The 18,743-nt window shown below is 48.4% G+C and overlaps 1 protein-coding gene across 1 annotated transcript in view; it reads right to left on the bottom strand.

The window, feature by feature from the left end:
• ADGRB1 (adhesion G protein-coupled receptor B1) overlaps positions 1-18,743 on the bottom strand; it is a 261,841-nt gene that overhangs the window by 174,924 nt on the left and 68,174 nt on the right. Inside the window, exons 3-4 of the mRNA XM_067529975.1 lie at positions 12,819-12,926; positions 765-929 (exon numbers count right to left, since the gene is read on the bottom strand). Of these exons, the coding sequence (XP_067386076.1) occupies positions 765-929; positions 12,819-12,926 (273 nt within the window). The remainder of the gene's footprint in view (positions 1-764; positions 930-12,818; positions 12,927-18,743) is intronic.

Genomic DNA, 18,743 nt, shown 5'->3' with positions numbered 1-18,743 from the left:
TTTATCCTAGCAGCCTTTCGGTTATAAATCAGGTTATAAAGCAGAGTATCAGGCTTTCCAGAAATGCTCAGTTTCGGTACAGCAACCCAATCTAATCTAATGAAGGTATTTATGGAACACTAGCCACCATAGAATCTAGGTTCCAAATACCAGCCGCAACCTCCTTTGTGGGTGTCGTCCTCTCCAGCTCCAATTCAGGGTCAAAAAAGAAAGCTCAGATGCAAAAAAAAAATCATACTAAAAAAAAAGGTAAATGAACTTTTCCAAACCTCAGAAACCTGAGCAAAGATTCAGATTGGTTCTGAACTGAATGGGATTGCCCGTCCCTAGTAGTTGGTTATCTCATATGGGGAAAGAACGTGTTAATTTCCAGTGGTGAATAAACCACCATCACCGTTAAATCATTAAAGCCTAAGGTTCTGTGGCTTTCCATGGAAACCAGCTGTGACCGTGGAATAAGAATAAATGGCAATGTTGGGAAAGAGGGGAGGTGGGATTACGCAGAGTGGGTGAGCACTGGACAGCAGAGGTTTCTCCATTCTAAATCGGTCTCTGAAATCTGACTTGGCTACGTAGGAGACAGAGATTGCATCAAGCTCCCAATCCCAGGTCTTGGATCCTGAGTTGGGGAGCTCCCACTGCCATTCTGATTGGGACAGCAGAGCAATTCCTCATAACACCCTTGTTAAGCACAATGTCGGGAGCCCAGATCCCGAGCACCTCCTCCTTCCCCCCTGCGTGTGCACGTGGAGCTGGTGGCGCACCTGGGCAGACGGCGGAGTTGTTGCACTGTCTCTGCTCCCGGAGAGGGCCGCTGCACTGAGTGCTGTAGGAAGACGACACGCAGAACCTGGTCCGGGTCTGCCAGCCCTCCCCGCAGGTGGTCGAACACACGCTCCACGGGGACCACTCCTCTGCTGCGGGGTCACCTGTCAGGTCCAGAGCAGAAGGTGAGGCCACGGCATCAGAATCTGGGCGCGGTAACCTCTACAGTTCTAGCGAGGGGAGGAGGAGATGGGGATCTGGGGGGGTGTTGGCACGCTTTGGCAAACCAGAGAGAACCCACCCTGTCTTTCCCCTTCCTCGCTGGCCTCTGCCCGTCTGCACAGGCGGAGGCTGGGGGGAGCAGAGAATGCGTCCGGTGGGAAAACCGACTCCAGCTGCCCCGCAAGTTGATCCTTATAATCCGTGCTCACCATCCAAACCTCAAGTAGCGTCTTTGTAGCAAAAGGCAGAACTTTACAAGATCGTGGCCCAAATGCCTGCCTCACCTTTCAATGCCTACCCCACGGGAAGGGGGTCAGGCAGACAAATAGAAGTGTCCCACTGAATATGAGATGGGGGTGCAGGGGAGAGGAAGATACAGGCCTGCACGTTCCCTCCATCACCACGACAATACTAGTGAACATAAATGACCGTGTTTTACCCAGGTCACCCCTCAGGAAGGGATGCTAGTTGCCTGACCGATCTCGCGACGTGAGCAGGTGATGTGGGCAGGGAGGGAAGAGGGTTTCCCACAGCGTCGATCCCCTCCAACACACACGAGAACCTAGCGCCGCAGATAGAAGCCAAACAATAATCCATTTCATTCAGTGAAACCTCGTTTGTTTGAAATAGCGTGTTGAAAACGAGGTCTGCTGCACCTAGGACGTACCATGCAGAATCTATAAAATGCAGAGCTATTCCATAGAGATGGGCCTGAGAGAGCCAATGAGCAGAGTCACCCGTTGACCCCAAGAGAGGAGATGAGGAACAACCAGCATGCCCCTCTTTGCAGTTCCATAACAGGGTCGGGAGACCACCAACCTCTGCCCACCAGTGCCACAGGAGAGAGTTAGCAGAAGCCCCCTGTGATATCTCCCTTTGAGAGCTAAAAGCTGTAAGTGCTACCTATTATATATAGCCACTGACTGCTCCGGGAGAGCTTTGTGTGTGAGCGACCGGTGGGGTAACTGGACCATGGGATTTCCAGTGGTCCCAGCAAACCATATCTGACCAACCGGAGTCGGTATCTCTATTTGCCCAGTGGTATTCTGAGAACCACTGGTCTCTGATTCAGTGCATTGGCTTAGATTTCACTTGCTTTTGAGGATTGGAGCCATTTGGACAGTTGATGTTTAATAATAATAATGTCCCACTGTAAGGCCACTGGTAACTCTGGATTTAAGAGCTAGCAATGGATGAGGGCCTGTGGAAGTGGTTTAGAGAGAGCCCTAACCACAAAGTGGGATGGGCTTGTCTTGATTTGCTCTACTTGAATTCTCACCGACTCCTGCTCTGGCTGATACTGCATGGCAGGATTAAATAGGAGAGAAAGACTGGGACAAATCTTTACCCTCTACAAATTCAGCTCCATCCAGGCTGTAAAACAAACACCTCAGGTTGACCACTTCACTGCGTAGATGCCGCCGCCCCCCAAGGTTAGAAGAGAAGAAAGGAGGCACTTTTGTGCCTGCAGTCCTATCGCCCCTGTTCAGTGTGAACGAGGGACAAAGGAAGAATACTAGATGCAACTGATCGTGTCCATTAAGCCAAAGATGATCAATACTGCTTTGTTCTGTGGATGTGCACTTGGAGATTAACCCGTCCAACCCAGCCAAACTCTGGGACCCGCTAGTCTCCGTCACTGCTTCTAGAGTAGTCAGCCCATGCCTAGAGACCTTGGGACAGCAGAAAAGCATCTCTCTCTAGCATCTGATTTTGAAGGATAGGATCCTCTGGTGTATCGGTACAAGAGAATGGGATTGCCATGACGACTGGGCCAGCTCTTTGATAACTGATGCCACTCTGACAGCCCTGTCAGATAGATACAGAATTCCTGGATGTAAAGCTCACCAGTGGCAAGTTCCACTTCTAATGAGCAGCCTTCTCCATCACCACCACCTTATCAGCATCCTTGTCCCCTACAAGATGCCCAACAATCCATGAAATATCCAGGGAAAGCCCTGCTCCGTCTCTTAGACTGCTGCTACCAGTGTTCCCTTCAAACCATCCTTGCTGGAGAGGTACATCTACACTGCAAGTGAAGGTGTATCTGTAGCATGGGTGATAATACGTGAGCTAGCTTTATCTAGTTAGCATGGGTAACGATAGCAGTGTAGACATGGTGGCTCAGGTTTCAGCCCAGACTAACAATCAGAGTACCTACCCAGGGTCCCTGGAGGCCTTGTACTCTGGTTGTTATCCCATTCAGAAGCCGTGCCACCCCGTCTACACTGCTCTGATCACCTGTGCTAGCCAGATTTAAACTAGTACAGGTATGCCTACCTCTCACTCGCAGTGTAGACATACTGGAACAGCGTGTTAATTGTGCACTTAATGATCTGCACTGCTCAGAAAACCGCCACTGCTGCTATGGGGTTGAAAATCAATTCCAACCTCCACTGCACCAGTCCTTCAGCCAAGAGACAGCCAAGCCAAGAGTGTAAAGACAGTGAACTTTTGGGGAGGGCTAGGAAAGGCAGGTGTGGGCCAGCTGCTCTTTGGGGAATCACAGCAAAACTTGACCCTTAACTGTAAACAGTGACGGGGCTTATCTGCTTCTGCCTCAAATCTGCTGCAGCAGCTCATGCTCTTGGTACATCTTCTTACACTCTGAAAAGTTCCAGAGGGGTAGCCGGGTTAGTCTGTATACAGCCAAAACAACGAGACGAAGTGGGTTACAGCCCACGAAAGCTTATGCCTGCAGAAATTAAATGTGCTATAGGACTCTTGGTATTTTTTCTTATACATTGTTACCAAGAGGCAGGCCATCCCTCTTACCTGGCTCTTTAAACACTCCCTGTCTGAAAACACTGAAAAGCCATTTCCAAAGAGAGAGGCAGGAGAAAAGCCCGCAGTGAGACTTATGTGTTCCCTGTGTCAATTGTAGGGTGCATAGAGAATGGAAACCGTAATATTATACTCTGCAATCTAATCATATCCCTGCTGCTATCTTGGATGCACATTTGAAAGTGCCACATTGAAATGAGAAGTAGGACGCTCCCTTCCCTACATCATGGTAATATTAAAGGAATTAATGTCCTCTGCGGCCCAAGTTTCTCCTCCTCCTTCTCTTCCCCCATTTTTATTCTCGGCATTTGCCCTTTCACAATATGGAGAGCCGTGATTAGAAGGGAAAAGGAATCTGGTGGGAGCCTCTGCAATTATCCTCACAACGCTTGCATTTCCCCTGTCCTCGCTTACTAATTCAAAAGAGCGTTTATTTTTTTTTTAAATGTTTTATCTCTGTTGGCTTGGGAAATATGCCTGTCCAAGCCTCAAGCCCTGAAAAACCGGAACGCAACGAGCTTCCACTCACGCTGGACCTGCTCCACAGAGCAGCTCAGAACCCCTGGGCATCCAGCCACAGGAAGCCTTTGTCCACACCCTGAAGGTGCCAATCACAAAAATCTTGCCTGCAGAATGTTTTGTGCCTCTCGGGTCAGGTCTTCGCCTGGTGTAAATCAGTGTTGCGCCATTGATTTCAGCAAAACTACTCTAATTTACACCAGCTGCGGATCTCGCCCCTGTCGTTTAAATATGTTCATATTTACTATTCGATTTCACTTCTTTCAGGGCAAGATTCTGTCCTGGTCATGGAGCCGGGTGTTGAGGGCCAAATGGCAGATGGAACCCCTGACTAGAACGTTGGCTGGAGCAGCCAGGATTCCTGCTGGGGATTGTATGGGGGCACTCACCTCCAGAGCGCCTCCTGCTGCTGCGTGCGGTACTGCAGGCTTTTGCTGCCTTTGGTGCTCCCCCTACAGGTTGTTGACCTTGCCTGGCAGGTCTGCAGTGGCTTGGTCCTCCAGCCAGGTCACACAGTCAAAAATGAACCCCTTCCAGGGTAACAAAAATCCAGTAAAATTGTGAATGTGTCTTCAGCCCCAGCTGTGGGCCCTTTAAATTCAGCCTTTCACTCGGGCTTCCAAAATAAGCCTGTTCCCTTCTTGGGGTTTACACCACTTTGTCCTGGTCGGGGGGGTCCCGTTAGTAAAGACAGACTTCTCTGCTGTTTTTAGAACAAAAGGTCCCATTGCCAGTCACCAGTATTGTATAAATGGTTTTACTTCCCCAGTAACTGCTAACCAGTTTAATCCATGGTAAGCACCATGTGGCAGTAGCATCTTAGCAGAGTATGATCCATGGTAATTTCACAGGGCCCTGTGTTCCCCTTCTGTTATACAATAGTTAATTGCAGACCTTCTTAGAGGGAAGCCCTAACCTAACCCTAACAGTAACTCTAGCCCATAAGGAAACAGCTCCAAGCACAGTCAAAAATAAGCAGATTTACACAAAACTTGAGTTCCAGCTTTGTTTCATTTCTGTACCAGGGAACACAGCCTGCCTGGAACTTTATGCAGCACACAGCGCTACCTAGTGACTGAATAATACAACTGCAGTAAATGTCTCATTGCTTCTCCCATGTAAAAAATGCAAGGGCAGGCTGCACCAAGTAGATAAACTAAGATACAGAAGCTGGGTTTTGTGTCGGAGTTTCCACAAGCCGAGGGGAGAGGATTATGCCATGTTGATCCCTCTCCCCTTCCGCTGACAATCATGGGGAATTCAGGCAGATTTCCTCCTCCTTTTGTCCCCCCTGCATCATGAAACCATGGGGATGAAACAACCCAATGCAACTACCTTGCATAACACCAAGTCAACTGCTACCGTATAAATAACATAGAGGGATGTCGGCATGGAAAAAAGATAGACCAAGACGCCTGGTTAAAATGGTGGCCAGGCAGATCCTCACCAGCTATGAAGGTGCTTGGCACAGTGGCGTCCGCAGCAGAAAAGCTGGCTCGGAAAGCATCAAGAGGAAGGCCCGGGAGCTGGGCCTGATGGACTGTCCTGCCTGACTGGCCAGACGTCTCTTCAGCCCCACAGTAGCTGCAGCTGATTGACTGCTCAATATGCAAGCCTGTGGATTCTCTGCTTCTTTGTGCCTGCCTCGACCCTGCCTGGCCTTGTTCCAGTCCTGTCCCAGCCTCACCCCTGCCTCTGAACCAGCCCTGCTCCTGCCTTCTCTGACTCCAGGTCGGACCCTTAGTTCTGGTATTTGGACCCTGATTCCTGCTCTGACCTTTAGGCCTGCTGGCCTTTGACCTGGGTTCCTGACGGAAAGCCCTGTAACTGCACCAACTCATGGCATGCTGGAAGGATGTGCTGAGGCTACGTTCACCACAGCCAGAGATTCAAACCTTGGAGAAGCCTGCTGTTAATGGGGGATATCTTTCCATCCTAGTGCAACACCCAGGGGATAAACTAGGCTCAGTGACTGCTGCTGACGAGCAATCCTAGTAATTAGCGACGGAGGAGACTTCTGGTGTTACGTTAGCTCATCCACCATCCCCTCCTCTATGCCAGCGTAGGGCCCTTCCATCCGTCCATTTATTTCTAGGGTGCCCATCACCATGGTAGCTGGGCACAATATTCTGTTCCCCATAGTATACTCTCCTCTGATTCATCCAGCCCAGTTTTATGGGAGATGGGCAAAGGGAAAGGAAAAAGGTGGCAGGCGGAGAAAATGGGGAACCTGCTGACTCCATCTCCTGGCCCTGTCCTCTTCCATGTAATCCTCCTTGACTTCATTGGAAGTTACGTGTATCCTGCAGCGGTAGAATAATCCAGAGTCCAGGACATCACTTTGCTGGATTTAACAGGGAGGAAACAGCCACAGCTGCTGAGATGTGGCCTTAGCCGCGGGTGAGGGTTGTGATGGGAATTTGTCTTGGCAAACAAATTAAAAAAAAAAAAAAAAATCAAATCAATATGTGAGCTCACATGTATGCCCGGGAAGCTTAATTAATTTCCAACAGGATGAAAGTAGCTTTCTCAGACTAGCTCTTTGTTTTGCGGAATAAGCAAAAGCTGCAAACGAATCAGCTCCGGTCTCCATTGTAGACGGGCAGGGCCCTGGAAAGGCCGGTGCAGTCAGCAGACTGCTGAAAGACCCTTTCCCAGATGGTTCAGGGGAATTGCTTTCTCTCTTCCTTTTTCATTCACAGCTGCACATGCTTAGCCGAGGCGAGAGTTAGCACAGGTGCCTATTGGCATTGCAGATCAAGATTTTCTTAGTGTCACCACACCAGCAGCTGGCTTAAGTGCTCCAAGGAGGAAGTGACACTAGCATCCCACTCACAAGTTAGACAGTCGAGGAAAGTTGCTGTCAAGAGTTTGCATCCTTAACTTCATACCACATTCTAAATAGCAGAGCAACCAGGCTCCCGCTGTGTATCACATCAGTTAAAGTGGCGATCGGCCTGACTTTTACCCTCCTTGCACAGAAAGATCAGACAGAGCCAGGTCTCTACGTTTCCCACAGGATGACAGAAATTACAGAGGTGACCTTGTCCCACCCGCTCCTGCAGGTTTGCTGCTTTCAGTGTGTTCCCAGCAGGCCCAACAGTTCAGATCCAGATCTGTTGCAAAGTTAGAGGGATGTTTGGATCCGGGACATTTCCATGAGAGCTGAAGATTCCTCGTTTGAATAAAAATACAAACCAACCCAGGTAATAAGTGAAAGCAAGGGCCAGATACATCGTGAGCCTGATGAGTGGTAAACCCGGAGCACGGCTGGGTTCCTGTCTACATTTCATTTCACTGTATTTTGTCGGGTGCTGCGCTCTGTCTGGTTGCTGGAGGGCCCAGCAGATGCTTGTTTTGCATCTTACCAGGCCAATCAAAGATAAAGCCACAGCAGGGGAAGCTGGGAATGAAGGCTGCCTGCTCACCTCTCCCCAGCGCCCAGTGGAGAAGCTTTAGCTCTTGTGTCAGATTAACAAGGGCTGTTGCTGAGACGGCGCTAGCTCACTAAAGCCTGAGCAATCACACACTGTGCTGTGACTGCAGCTCTGCTAAACGAATCTCCTGCTCAGCTGGACTTTGGTTATGCTCCACAAGTAGACCTGGTCAAAAATGGTCCATCAACATTGTTTTTCCACCAGAATATGCTGTGTTGACTAAGCTGACATGTTTCAGCGACATTCTGCCTTCAAAAATTGGAAAAAAAATCATTTAAAAAAATCTGATTTTTGATTCAAAACAAATTTTCATTTGAAAATTCACTTTTGTTTTTTATTTCAGTAAAAATCAGGACTGACCATTTCAAGTTTAGCACAACAAAATGTCTGGATTGTCTTGAAATTATTTTTTTTTTAATTTTGCGTCACAGAAGGAAAACTGAACCCTGAGAAACTTTGGTTCCTCCACCAATCTCTCTGCTTGTTAGAGAGGTAACTTTCCAAAAGCACCCGGGGGACCTGAGATCCATTTCAACAGGCCATTTCCTTCACTGCTCACATGCCAACTCCCCTTCGACTTTGCCTCTGTGGATTTAATAGTCCAAATTTAGTTTGGCAAGCTGGTGCTCCAGTGACCACTTGGGAATCTGGGTTCAGTTTGACACAAGCAACCATAACCATCACATCTAATAGGAATGGGTCCCCATTTGAGTCACCTGAAATGGTATGGGGCCAAAGCATTGGAGAACATATGGTGGGGAACAATCTTGTGCTGGCTGAGGAGAAGGACAAAATGACCAGCTGGGACCAGGTGTTTCCCATCTCCATAGCTACAAACAACATGATGAGAGGCTCCTTTCTTACTAACGATGGGTTATCTATTACTAGAACAAAGTCAGGTTTCCTGATAGGACCCAGGGGGGCTTCCTCTCCCCCCACCCCAAGCTCTGGAAGGGGAACTAGCCCTCGGTAGCTGGCTGTGATGGCAGAGCTGTTGGTAAGCACCTGCGGCAATCAGCCTCTCTTCACTCAGCAGGGTGTGTGGCATTAACGACAAGGGGCCTGACGCTCATCTCACTTTCACAGGTGCAAATCAGGAGGAATGCCATGAAAGGCCAGGAAATCAGAGCTGCAGATGTTAGATCAGAACCAGGCATGAAGAGCCAAATTCGTCACTGCTATGAATAAATCCGCTGACATCCAGTAAGTAACATCCGGGACAAATTTAACCCAGGTGACCAGTTCTGACTTCACTTACACCTGTGTAAATCCAGAGTATCTCCCTGGAAGCGATGGGGCAAATGCGGAGTAAGCCCATTCATTTGAACAGAGTTAGTCTGGATTTACACCTATGAAACTGAGATCAGAGATTGGCCCAAGGGGAGCCGCTGGGACGAGGTGCAGATGGGGAAGGAAAACGCCCAATGGGCCCTGGGGACCATCTGCAGTGACTCATCCGCATCACAAGGCCTCCCCTGCCGCTGGTGAGGACCTGGCAGATGCAGCAGGAGGAGGGAACAAGCTGGGCATCACTCCGCGGTTGATTCACACTGCTATCCAGTGACTTGCTGGCTTTGAGAGGAACTGCAATCAGCCTTGACGGGAAATTAAATCTGCTGCAGGTTCCAGTTTAGTGCCTGCAGCTTCTCCCTCACCCTCCCGCCTTCTGCTATCATTCCTTCCCTATGATCCAACCCGATATTTCAGTGACGCTGGCAGATCTGGCATCAACCCAGTTCTTGCCTCTTCCTCATTCATCCACCCTGCCTTCGGCAAAGGCCTCTGGGAAGCCGCACGGGGGCCACGTTGGGAGGAACAGCGCCAGGTACCTGCTGGATTTCGGTCCTTGCTCTTGTGCGGTGACCAAAGTTTAAACACACCAGCAGCGTGGCCAGATCCTCAGCGGCACAGCAAAGTGCCACTGAACTTTACAGAGTGATGCTGGTTTACACCAGTGGAGGATCTGGCCCTCTTGTTGCCAGCCCAGCTCCCCGCCCCATGTTAGCAGGGATCTATTTATTTGCATACTCATTGTGCAAAGCATTAGCTATAGACTCTCTCCCCATCCGTGCCTTTTCTGTGTGCATTGCTTCTCCATCTCCCCTTGCCTTTCACTCTGCTGCGTGCTGCCAGGAGAGGCTCATTTCTCCTAGCATTAACAACAGACCTGCCATGGAGGTCCAGCTGCACCGCAGAAAGTGACATTCCTGCTGCCTTTGCTAAGGGGTTAGAGAGAAAAGGCGGGTGAGGGAATTGCTTTAATTGGACCAGTGTCTGGTGTGAGAGAAGCAAGCTTCTGGGCTTCACAGAGCTCTTCTTCAGGTCTGGGAAAGGTCCTGAGAGTACCACAGCTAGATACAAGCCCAAACATTTAGTGGACTGGATGAGGGACACCTGCTGCACTGCTACAATGATCAACAGCCCCCACAACACACGGTTCAAGATGGCTGACTCCTACACACGCCTATCGCAACATAAGGTATATCTCACCCAGTGTCCTCCATGCCCTCATAACGACTCCGTGGGTGAAAGCACACCAACACTGCGCTCTCCTGTGATAAAAGACAACCCCACCCTACCGCCTGTGCGGGGGGACACTTTTCACAAAGCTGCCCTCTGTCAGCCCTCATCCTCAAAGGGAACCTGCGCAACCCTTTCAAAAGGTGAGTCTGGGAGCTTAAATTCATCACTTTGCTAGGCACTAAAATCATGGTCTTAGTAAAGACACTGGATTTATGGCTTATAACAACAATCGGTAACCCACTAACCCCCTTTGTTGTCCTATAACTACAGGAGTGCTAACGGGCCACTTCACCTTGAAGGGTCCCTTAGAACAGTGCTTCTCAATCAAGGGTACGGGTACCCCTGGGGGTACACAGAGGTCTTCCAGGGGGTACATCAACTCATCTAGATATTTGCCTAGTTTTACAACAGTCTCTAGATCCCTGCAGAGGGACTGGAAACCCATAGGTCCCGCAGGACCCGCTGCCATAATAGTGGGATTGGAATAAAAATTAAGAAGGTGGGAGGGGGTATTGCAAGGTGGGATGGGAGCGGGATTAAAAAAAAATATCCCTCCCACACAGCAAACAATATGAACGCCCCATCTAGCAGCCCCAGCTCTCTGGCCGCTCACAAGTGAAAAACAGGCCTGAGTATCACTCTGAAATGGAAATGCGATATTTATATTCCGATCAATTTATTTCACAATTATACGGTAGAAATGAGAAAGTGAGCCCTTTTTCAATACTGTGTGCTGTGAAACGTTTGTATTTTTATGCCTGATTTTGTAAGCAAGTGATTTTTAAGTGAGGTGAAACTTGGGGTAAACAAGACAAAATCAGACTTCTGAAAGCGGTACAGTCGTCTGGAAAAGTTGAGAGCCACTACCTTAGAATATGCGCTAAGTACTCATGCTAATCGATCTGTGACACCCTCAGTACCTTTCCCGGACCCGAAGAAGAGCTCTGTGTAGTCTGAAAGCTGGTCTCTCTCGCCAACAGAAGTTGGTCCAATAAAAGATATTATCTCACCCACCTTGTCTCTCTAATATGCTGGGATCGACACAGCTCCAACAACACTGCATTAGTGAAGGGTTGTTACACAGCTGCTTTTTCCTGCACTAGAACACCTGCGACCATAAAGAGCAATTACTGCAGAAATGGCCAGGGAAGTGAGGTGCAATTTACTACTATTTCCCTCCCTCTCTGTCTCACCCTTTGTCTCTCATTCTCTTTCTTGTGCTTTAAACAAGTGCCCAGAATCTCAGCTTCCACGCCGAGATTCACCCCCATTTCTAATGCAGAAGCCAGCTCCTTAATCACAGGACATTCTCACCAACATGCTGTGCAGGCAGCTCAACTTCCTTTATTCTGTCGCTACACAACTCCCCACCCCCGCGCCGTCCGCTGGTGCAGGGCTGCTAAGAAAGGGAGCAGGAAAAGCCAGGGCTTTATACTTCCAAGAAAATTCAGACCACATCCTGTCCCCCTGGGGAAAGCTACCAAACTCTGTTCCACCGTATCGGCCCTAAAAACCTCAGAAACGTTTACACAGTGCTGCTTATTGACATGGGGCCAGATCCTCCGAGGGCATCAATTGACATGGTTCTGCTGCCTTCCGTGGAAGTAGGCTGATTTGCACCAGCTAAGGATCTGGCCCATCTTGCCGTTCCAACCAGCCCTTCTTCCCGCAATTTAGGTCACAGCTTTGGCTTTTCGAAAGAGCCTCTCTTTGGGCCTTTGGAAAACAAACACGAGTGTAAAGGCCTCCGGGCAGCTGGTGTAATCACAGGGCAGGTGGGGGTCTAACAAGATGGTGCTTGGAGCTCCTGCCAAATGCTGAAGGCTGAAGTCGGCAGGATGGAGGGAGTTCCGAACCCCCCAGGCCCTGAAGCGGAAATGGACGCAGAATCCTTGACCTTCCCTGTCCTGCTCCCTGTGTCCAACCCATAACTGCAGTGAGCGGGATACAAAGGCAGCCTAGTCCTGAATCCTACAACAACATGGGCAGAAGGGGGGGGCATGCATGTGTCAGTTCGGTGAGCTCCTGTGTTCCTAGAGCATGTTTTCTGCTGTTGCTAATATTATTTCCTGAGGGCTGGCAGATCCGGGTGGGAAAACCCGCCCATAGATGACTTCCCACACAGAAGTGAATGCCCAAAGGCAGTGCCTACACTGATGTCCTTCTCTCCCCCACCCCTGTCTCTTTTATGTCACAGTCAGCTCAGCCTTGGCTTAATGGACCCACAGCTGATCAGAATCATTGATGAGTGTCAGATCTATAGCCAGTGACTCAGAAGCGGGCATCGCTCCTGCTGATGAGCGGATTGTGAGCAACACGGACTGAGTTTGGTTTATTGACACATGTGGGCCACCTCCAATGTGCCCGGATACCATGGTGATGGGTGGCCTTAGAAAGGGCGGGATGGGATTTTGCTGATCGATGACCGTTACCCTAACATCTGGTGTCTGGGAAGAAAATAAAAATCAGCTAGGGCTTCAGACCAGGAAAGAACCCAACGCTGCGTGGAAATCCAGGTCCCAGCCCCACCAAAGGATCAGGAGATGGGTGCCTTAGTTCGGAGCTTACCTATTTGAGGTGCAGGGTATCCGTACTGCTGCAGTTCGTCAGCATCCTCTCGCTTTCTGTTATCTGTGGACCTCAGCGACTGGCTTCTGGAGTTATAGCGCCCATTGGCTGCAGCAAGGCAATGGGTCATGTAAATAAACCTGGCTTCATGCTGGCAGAGCTTTTGCTCCTCAGTTACATTTGATAAAACCACCACAAATAGCAAAGCCCCGTTCGCGAGAGCATCGGTCTCAGCCCCACGAATTTGCATCACAGATACCTCCCCTCCCTCGTCGGCATTATCACTGGCCTGGGCGGCCATCGAACCGGTGCCGTTAGCATCTAGACGCACTGAGACCCATTTCATCAGTCCTCCGAGCTTCATTTAGTAGCTTTCAGTGAAGGTATGGGGCTTCCATGCCCTTCCCTAGGAAACCTCCAGGAGGAATCAAAGGATTAAAGTGACTCATGGGTGCTTAACGCCGAGCATGCTAGAAAAGTGTTTGGGAACTACAGGCACCTTCATATTAGACCTCTAAGACAAGACAATTTTTCCAGCTTTCCTTGCACACATTAGGGTTCAGCTTACTTTTGAGATGCAATGACAATGAGTCTCACCCTGCTCTGCAAAGTGCTTTGAGCTCTATGATGAAAAATGCTACATAGGCGCTAGATATTGGTATTATTGGCATAAAACGTCACCTTGCCTCGGTTATGTCCTGAGGACCGGAGAGGGATGAGGAGGACATATCATCCCCAGCCTCCATCCCAGGATTGGCAAAGGGTAGAGACCAACCTCTCTGGTCATTGAACCCAGGACCTCCAGAACTAAGAGCACGAATCTCTAGTGTTGAGCTGAAGGACAAAAATCCTCATCCAAAGCAAACAGAAGCCCATGGAAATCTCCCGTTGAGTTCAATGGGCTCTCGACCAGGCCTTAAGGTCGTGTCTCTATGGGGACACTCGGGAAAGTTATGCCAAATTAACTAATTTGAAGTGCATTCATTAAAATGCACTAAACCCATGTGTGGATGCTCTTATTCAGAAGTAAGTGGCCTGCATTCACTTGAGCTGAACTCATTTCTAATTCGGTTTAATTTCCCATGTTGAGCCCTGAGCATGCTAGCTGTCACCTGAAGTAGACTCATATCCTCTGTGGCATCCAGCATTTTGTGCACCCAGAACTGTGGTTTCTACATGCAGATGCCCTTAGAGGGGAATACGCAATGGAAGAGGGAAGGGCTAGGATCTAAATTCTGCTCTCAGTAACCCGGGTGTACATCTGAAGTAACTCCATTGACTTTCAGAGTTATATGGTGTAACGGAGAACAGAGTTTGGCCCTAGCAATCTATGATCTGGCAACCAGTTTGTTTCCAAACAGAAAACACCGGACAGAGGGTCTTTCCGCCTAATGGAGACACAACAGCCTCTCGCCCCTTCAAAACAGCACGCGCTCTGCCGAGGGCTGAAAGCAGTGACAAATTGGGTTCTGGGAACCCTGGGAAAATTCATAAAGGTTAATGAGGCTTCTAGCCATGTGCCAGTGCGAGTATGTAATGCCATCAAAAAAGGGAAAGCAGAGGAGGGGGAGGAAGGATGCAGAGCGTCCCTGCCAGGAGCCAGACTTCGTGCAGAGCAGGTTGGTTTGCGGAGGAGGCCAATATGGGCTGCCTAATTAACGGCCAGTTTGCAATTCTCTCCCTTGTCTCCTTCCCCCACAGCATCCAAGCAAAGGAGCCCCGGAATCAGTCTGCTATGACTTCTCTTTACCTTCCAGCGCTGGCAGTCTGCAGACTGACTGCCATCCAGATAAATGAGGAGGAGGATGGACAGTGTCTGTTTGTTATCCGAGCGGAGTTGAGGATGCAGTTTGCATCGATATCTGGATTGTGAACATCCCAGTGTTCAAGGGGATTTGATAAGGGTCAATTAAAAAATCTGGACCTGACCTCAAGTTCATATTTTGAGTGCCTGGAAAACTCGGGGATGGTCCAATGTGGGGTTTGGTTTTGGGTCAGTACCTACAGATCTACCCCCATATCTACCCATCCAGCCCCATGTGTACCATTCCAGTCTAGTCTAGCCTAGTCTAATCTACTCTAGTCCCTGTCTTAAAAGGATCAAAACCAGGAGATTCTACAGTATCCATTGGCCACCCTAAACCACCCTCAGACCCCAAACTCATTCAAGTAGGGAGCAAAGCAGGGATGAGCGGCAAAGCTTAGATGTGGAACTTTAAATAGTTTTGTGGGGAGCTCACAAACCACAGCAATGGATGTGGTGTAAAAATGGAGGGCCAAAATTTTCAAAAGCGACCAGTGATTGTGCGGGCAGGTGGGTGGTGGTTAGATGGATAAAGCAAATTAGCTTTTTAATATTTAGTCAGTTTCACTACTCTCAGGTTCTGTTAGTAAGACTCTCTACATGCAGATACGTGATTTTTAACTCAGCTGTGCCCTTCTTTCTCTCCAGTCACCCAGAAGATGCACTGCAGGGAAAACACTGAGCACTTTTGAAAATCTGGCCCAGGGGGCTGACACAGAGGTTAAGTGGAGCCTTGCTCTGGTGCTAGGCCCCTGCAGAGCAATGAATCTGACTCTACAAGTTGCAGTAGGAGATGCTACCGTGGACGATTATTCATGACAAAGGCATCTCTGACTGGTTCCCTCCACAGCAGCCTATTTACCAATCTATGGACAGGATCTCATTAGGGACATGTTCCATGCTATTCCATTGCTTTCCCTGCCTGTCACAAGGAATTAGTTCCCTGACAGAGCCTATCATAGAGTCTCAGGGGAAGATGATCCTGTCCACCCTTTTAATTGATGTTTGGGTTCCCTCTGAATAGAGTCTCCTAATGGCTGGTCTTGGTCTCAGGTAGGTTGTGTGATTGCATCTGTTCCCCCGCTGACATGATAGGCCTTAGCGGCCGTATCTCATCCCAGTGAGAGCAGATCAGCACCAAGGGTTGAAAGTGCCAGCCTTTTTGCACTCTAAGGGTCTGAGTCACCATTGGGTTACTCCACTTTTACACCAGTGTCGCTCCATTGAAATCAAGGGGGTAACTCCAAAGTCCCTCACCAAAGGCTCGTAAGCAAAGTAAGTGGTCATGGGATAAGATGGAAGGTCTTCTCCTGCGTCAGTAACTGGTTAACAGATAGGAAACAACGAGTCGGAATAAATGGTCAGTGTTCAGAACGGAGAGAGGTAAATAGTGGTGTCCCTCAGGGGTCTGTATGGGACCAGTGCTGTTCAACATATTCATAAATGATCTGGAGAAAGTGGTAGTCAGTGAAGTGGCAAAATTTGCAGATGATACACAACTATGCAAGGCAGTTAAGTCCAAAGCAGACTATGAAGAGTTACAAAGGAATCTCGCAAGACAGGATGACAGGGCAACAAAATGGCAGATGAAATTCAATGCTGATAAATGCAAAGTAATGCACAGTGGTAAACATAATCCAAATTATACATATAAAATGATGGGGTCTAAATTAGCTGTTAACACTCAAGAACGAGATCTTGGAGTCATTGTGGAGAGTTCTCTGAAAACATCCACTCAATGTGCAGCAGCAGTCAAAAAAAGACTAACAGGATGTTGGGAGTCATTAGGAAACGGATAGATAATAAGACAGAAAATATCATATTGCCTCTTTGTAAATCCATGATGCACCTGCATCTTGAATACTGCGTGCAGATCTGGTCGCCCTATCTCAAAAAAGATATATTGGAATTTGAAAAGGTACAAAAAAGGCGACTAAAATGATTAGGGGAATGGAAAAGGTTCCATATGAAGAGAGATTAAAAAGACTGAGACTTTTCATCTTGGAAAAGAGATGACTAAGAGGAGATGTGATAGAGGTCTATAAAATCATGACTGGTGTGGAGAAAGTAAATAAGGCAGTGTTATTTACTCCTTCTCATAACACAAAAACTTGGGGTCACCAAATGAAATTAATTGGCAGCAGGTTTTAAATGAACAAGAGGAAGAATTTCTTCACACAATGCACAGTTAACCTGTGGAACTCCTTGCCAGAGGATGTTGTGAAGGCTAAGTCTATAAAAAAGGGGTTAAAAAAAGAACTAGATAAGTTCATGGAGGATAGGTCCATCAATGGCTATTAGCCAGGATAGGCAGGAATGGCTGTTTGCCAGAGCCTGGGAATGGCCAATGGGATGGGTCATTTGATGATTACTTGTTCTATTAATTCCCTCTGGGCTACATGGACCATTGGTCTGACACAATATGGCTGTTCTTATGTGTAAAGTGGATGAATCCAGCTCTGTTTTCACATTGAACATTTCCAGTGTACCTTGTTTGGAATTGCTTTGAATGGTCATAGAAAAAATACTTAGCTGAGGTTCTGAATCCTTCAGGGGGACACTGAATCTCCTTGCATAAAGGGGGCCTGATCCAACTCCCAGTGAAGTCCATGGAAAAACTCTCAGTCAGATTTGGATGCCGGCCATAGTCAATATGCTGAAGCTTTGTTAGGGGGGTGATACAAGAGACGTGAGGAACCGACTCAATCTGGGCGCATGGAAGTCAGTGGCCCCTTCAGAAATGGGAGGGTAATACAGAGATTAGTGTCAATTCCAGTGTTATTTTAGGTCTTATCGACATCAATGATCTGTCATTAAAGCTGTAGGCTAAGGAAATGTACAGATAGTAGTGGAGGAGCTGGCAGTGAGGACATAGAAATGACAACAGGGAATCCAGAGAAGTTTTAAACATAGGCAGAAAAAAACCCAAATGAGACTCTCATTAGAAAAATGCCCCTAATATATCCGGGGGAGGGAATAATCCCCAGCACAGCTCTTCAATGGGAAGGAGAGACCTGAGAAGCAGCGGTGCTGAAAAAGACAGGAGCTTGCCCTGCGAGATGAGCAAAAAAAGACTGCCTATGCAGAGGCATTGCAATTCAGAACAAGGAGGTTACAGTCCTTCTCTACATGGTTCCAGGGCAACCACAGCTGGAGTATTGCTTTCCACCACTGGAGCGGTGCATTCCACAGCTGGAGCTCTGCGTTCATTTCTCTGCACCTCATTACCAGAAGAAAAAAAATAGAGGGATTTCGTGAAAAAGCTACATACATTTTCAAGGGGCCGGCGTGATGGATTTATGAAGAAAGACTAAAAGAGCGCTCTGTGCTGGTTATGAAAGAACAAAAAGAGGGATGACACCAGAATAGCCCACGAACATCGGAATGGTGTAAACACAAAAGAAGGAGAGGGATTATCTACAAGGAGGCGTAACTAGGAGTAATGGGAGAACATTAAGAAAGGGGAGCTCTTAGAAATCAGGCACAAGCAGCCATCTCCTAAACTGGTATAGAGGGGTGTCATTCCTGTAAGTCAATGCAGCTCTGACTGCTTACACCACTGAGGATCTGGCCCCAGATAGCTTGATTTGAGCCATGTGAAAATGTTGCCCTGTGTGATCAATGAGTCCCGGTTACTGAACATTTGAAGTGCCCTCTGAAGGAGAAATACAATTAAAGAATTGCTGGCGACAGCAGACGGCTCCATACAGGGCGAGATAGTGCTGCGGCTTGCTGAATCCCAGGCTCGCCTGCAGGGAACAGATACGTTCACACACGGAGGACGTTTCATCTCCCTTTGTGGTTCCAGCAAACGGGCTATTTTTAATAGAACTTGGGGGTGGCGGTAGAAATTGAGTACGAGCCGCCGTCCTTTGAATGTCAGGTTGAACATATGCATAGCTGAATGTTACACCTTCAGGGCCAGATCCCACTCTTTGTTATATCCGTGAAAATCCAGAGTGATGCCACTGACATCAGCGGAGTCGCTCTGGATTTACACCAGTGTAACCCAGGGCAGAATTTGGCCCTGCTTGTCTTTAGATTAGGCACAGAGACGTAGGTGCCTGTTCTGCATATTCGTAAATGTCAGCTCTGGTTTCGCACTGCCTCTGCCAGACTGG

This window comes from Emydura macquarii, unplaced genomic scaffold (assembly GCF_026122565.2).
Source record: "Emydura macquarii macquarii isolate MOO-44397 ecotype Brisbane River unplaced genomic scaffold, CSIRO-AGI_Emac_v2 contig_366, whole genome shotgun sequence".
NCBI lineage: Eukaryota > Metazoa > Chordata > Testudines > Chelidae > Emydura > Emydura macquarii.
Note: the sequence above shows the minus strand (reverse complement) of the source record. Positions and strands in the feature narration are given on the sequence as shown.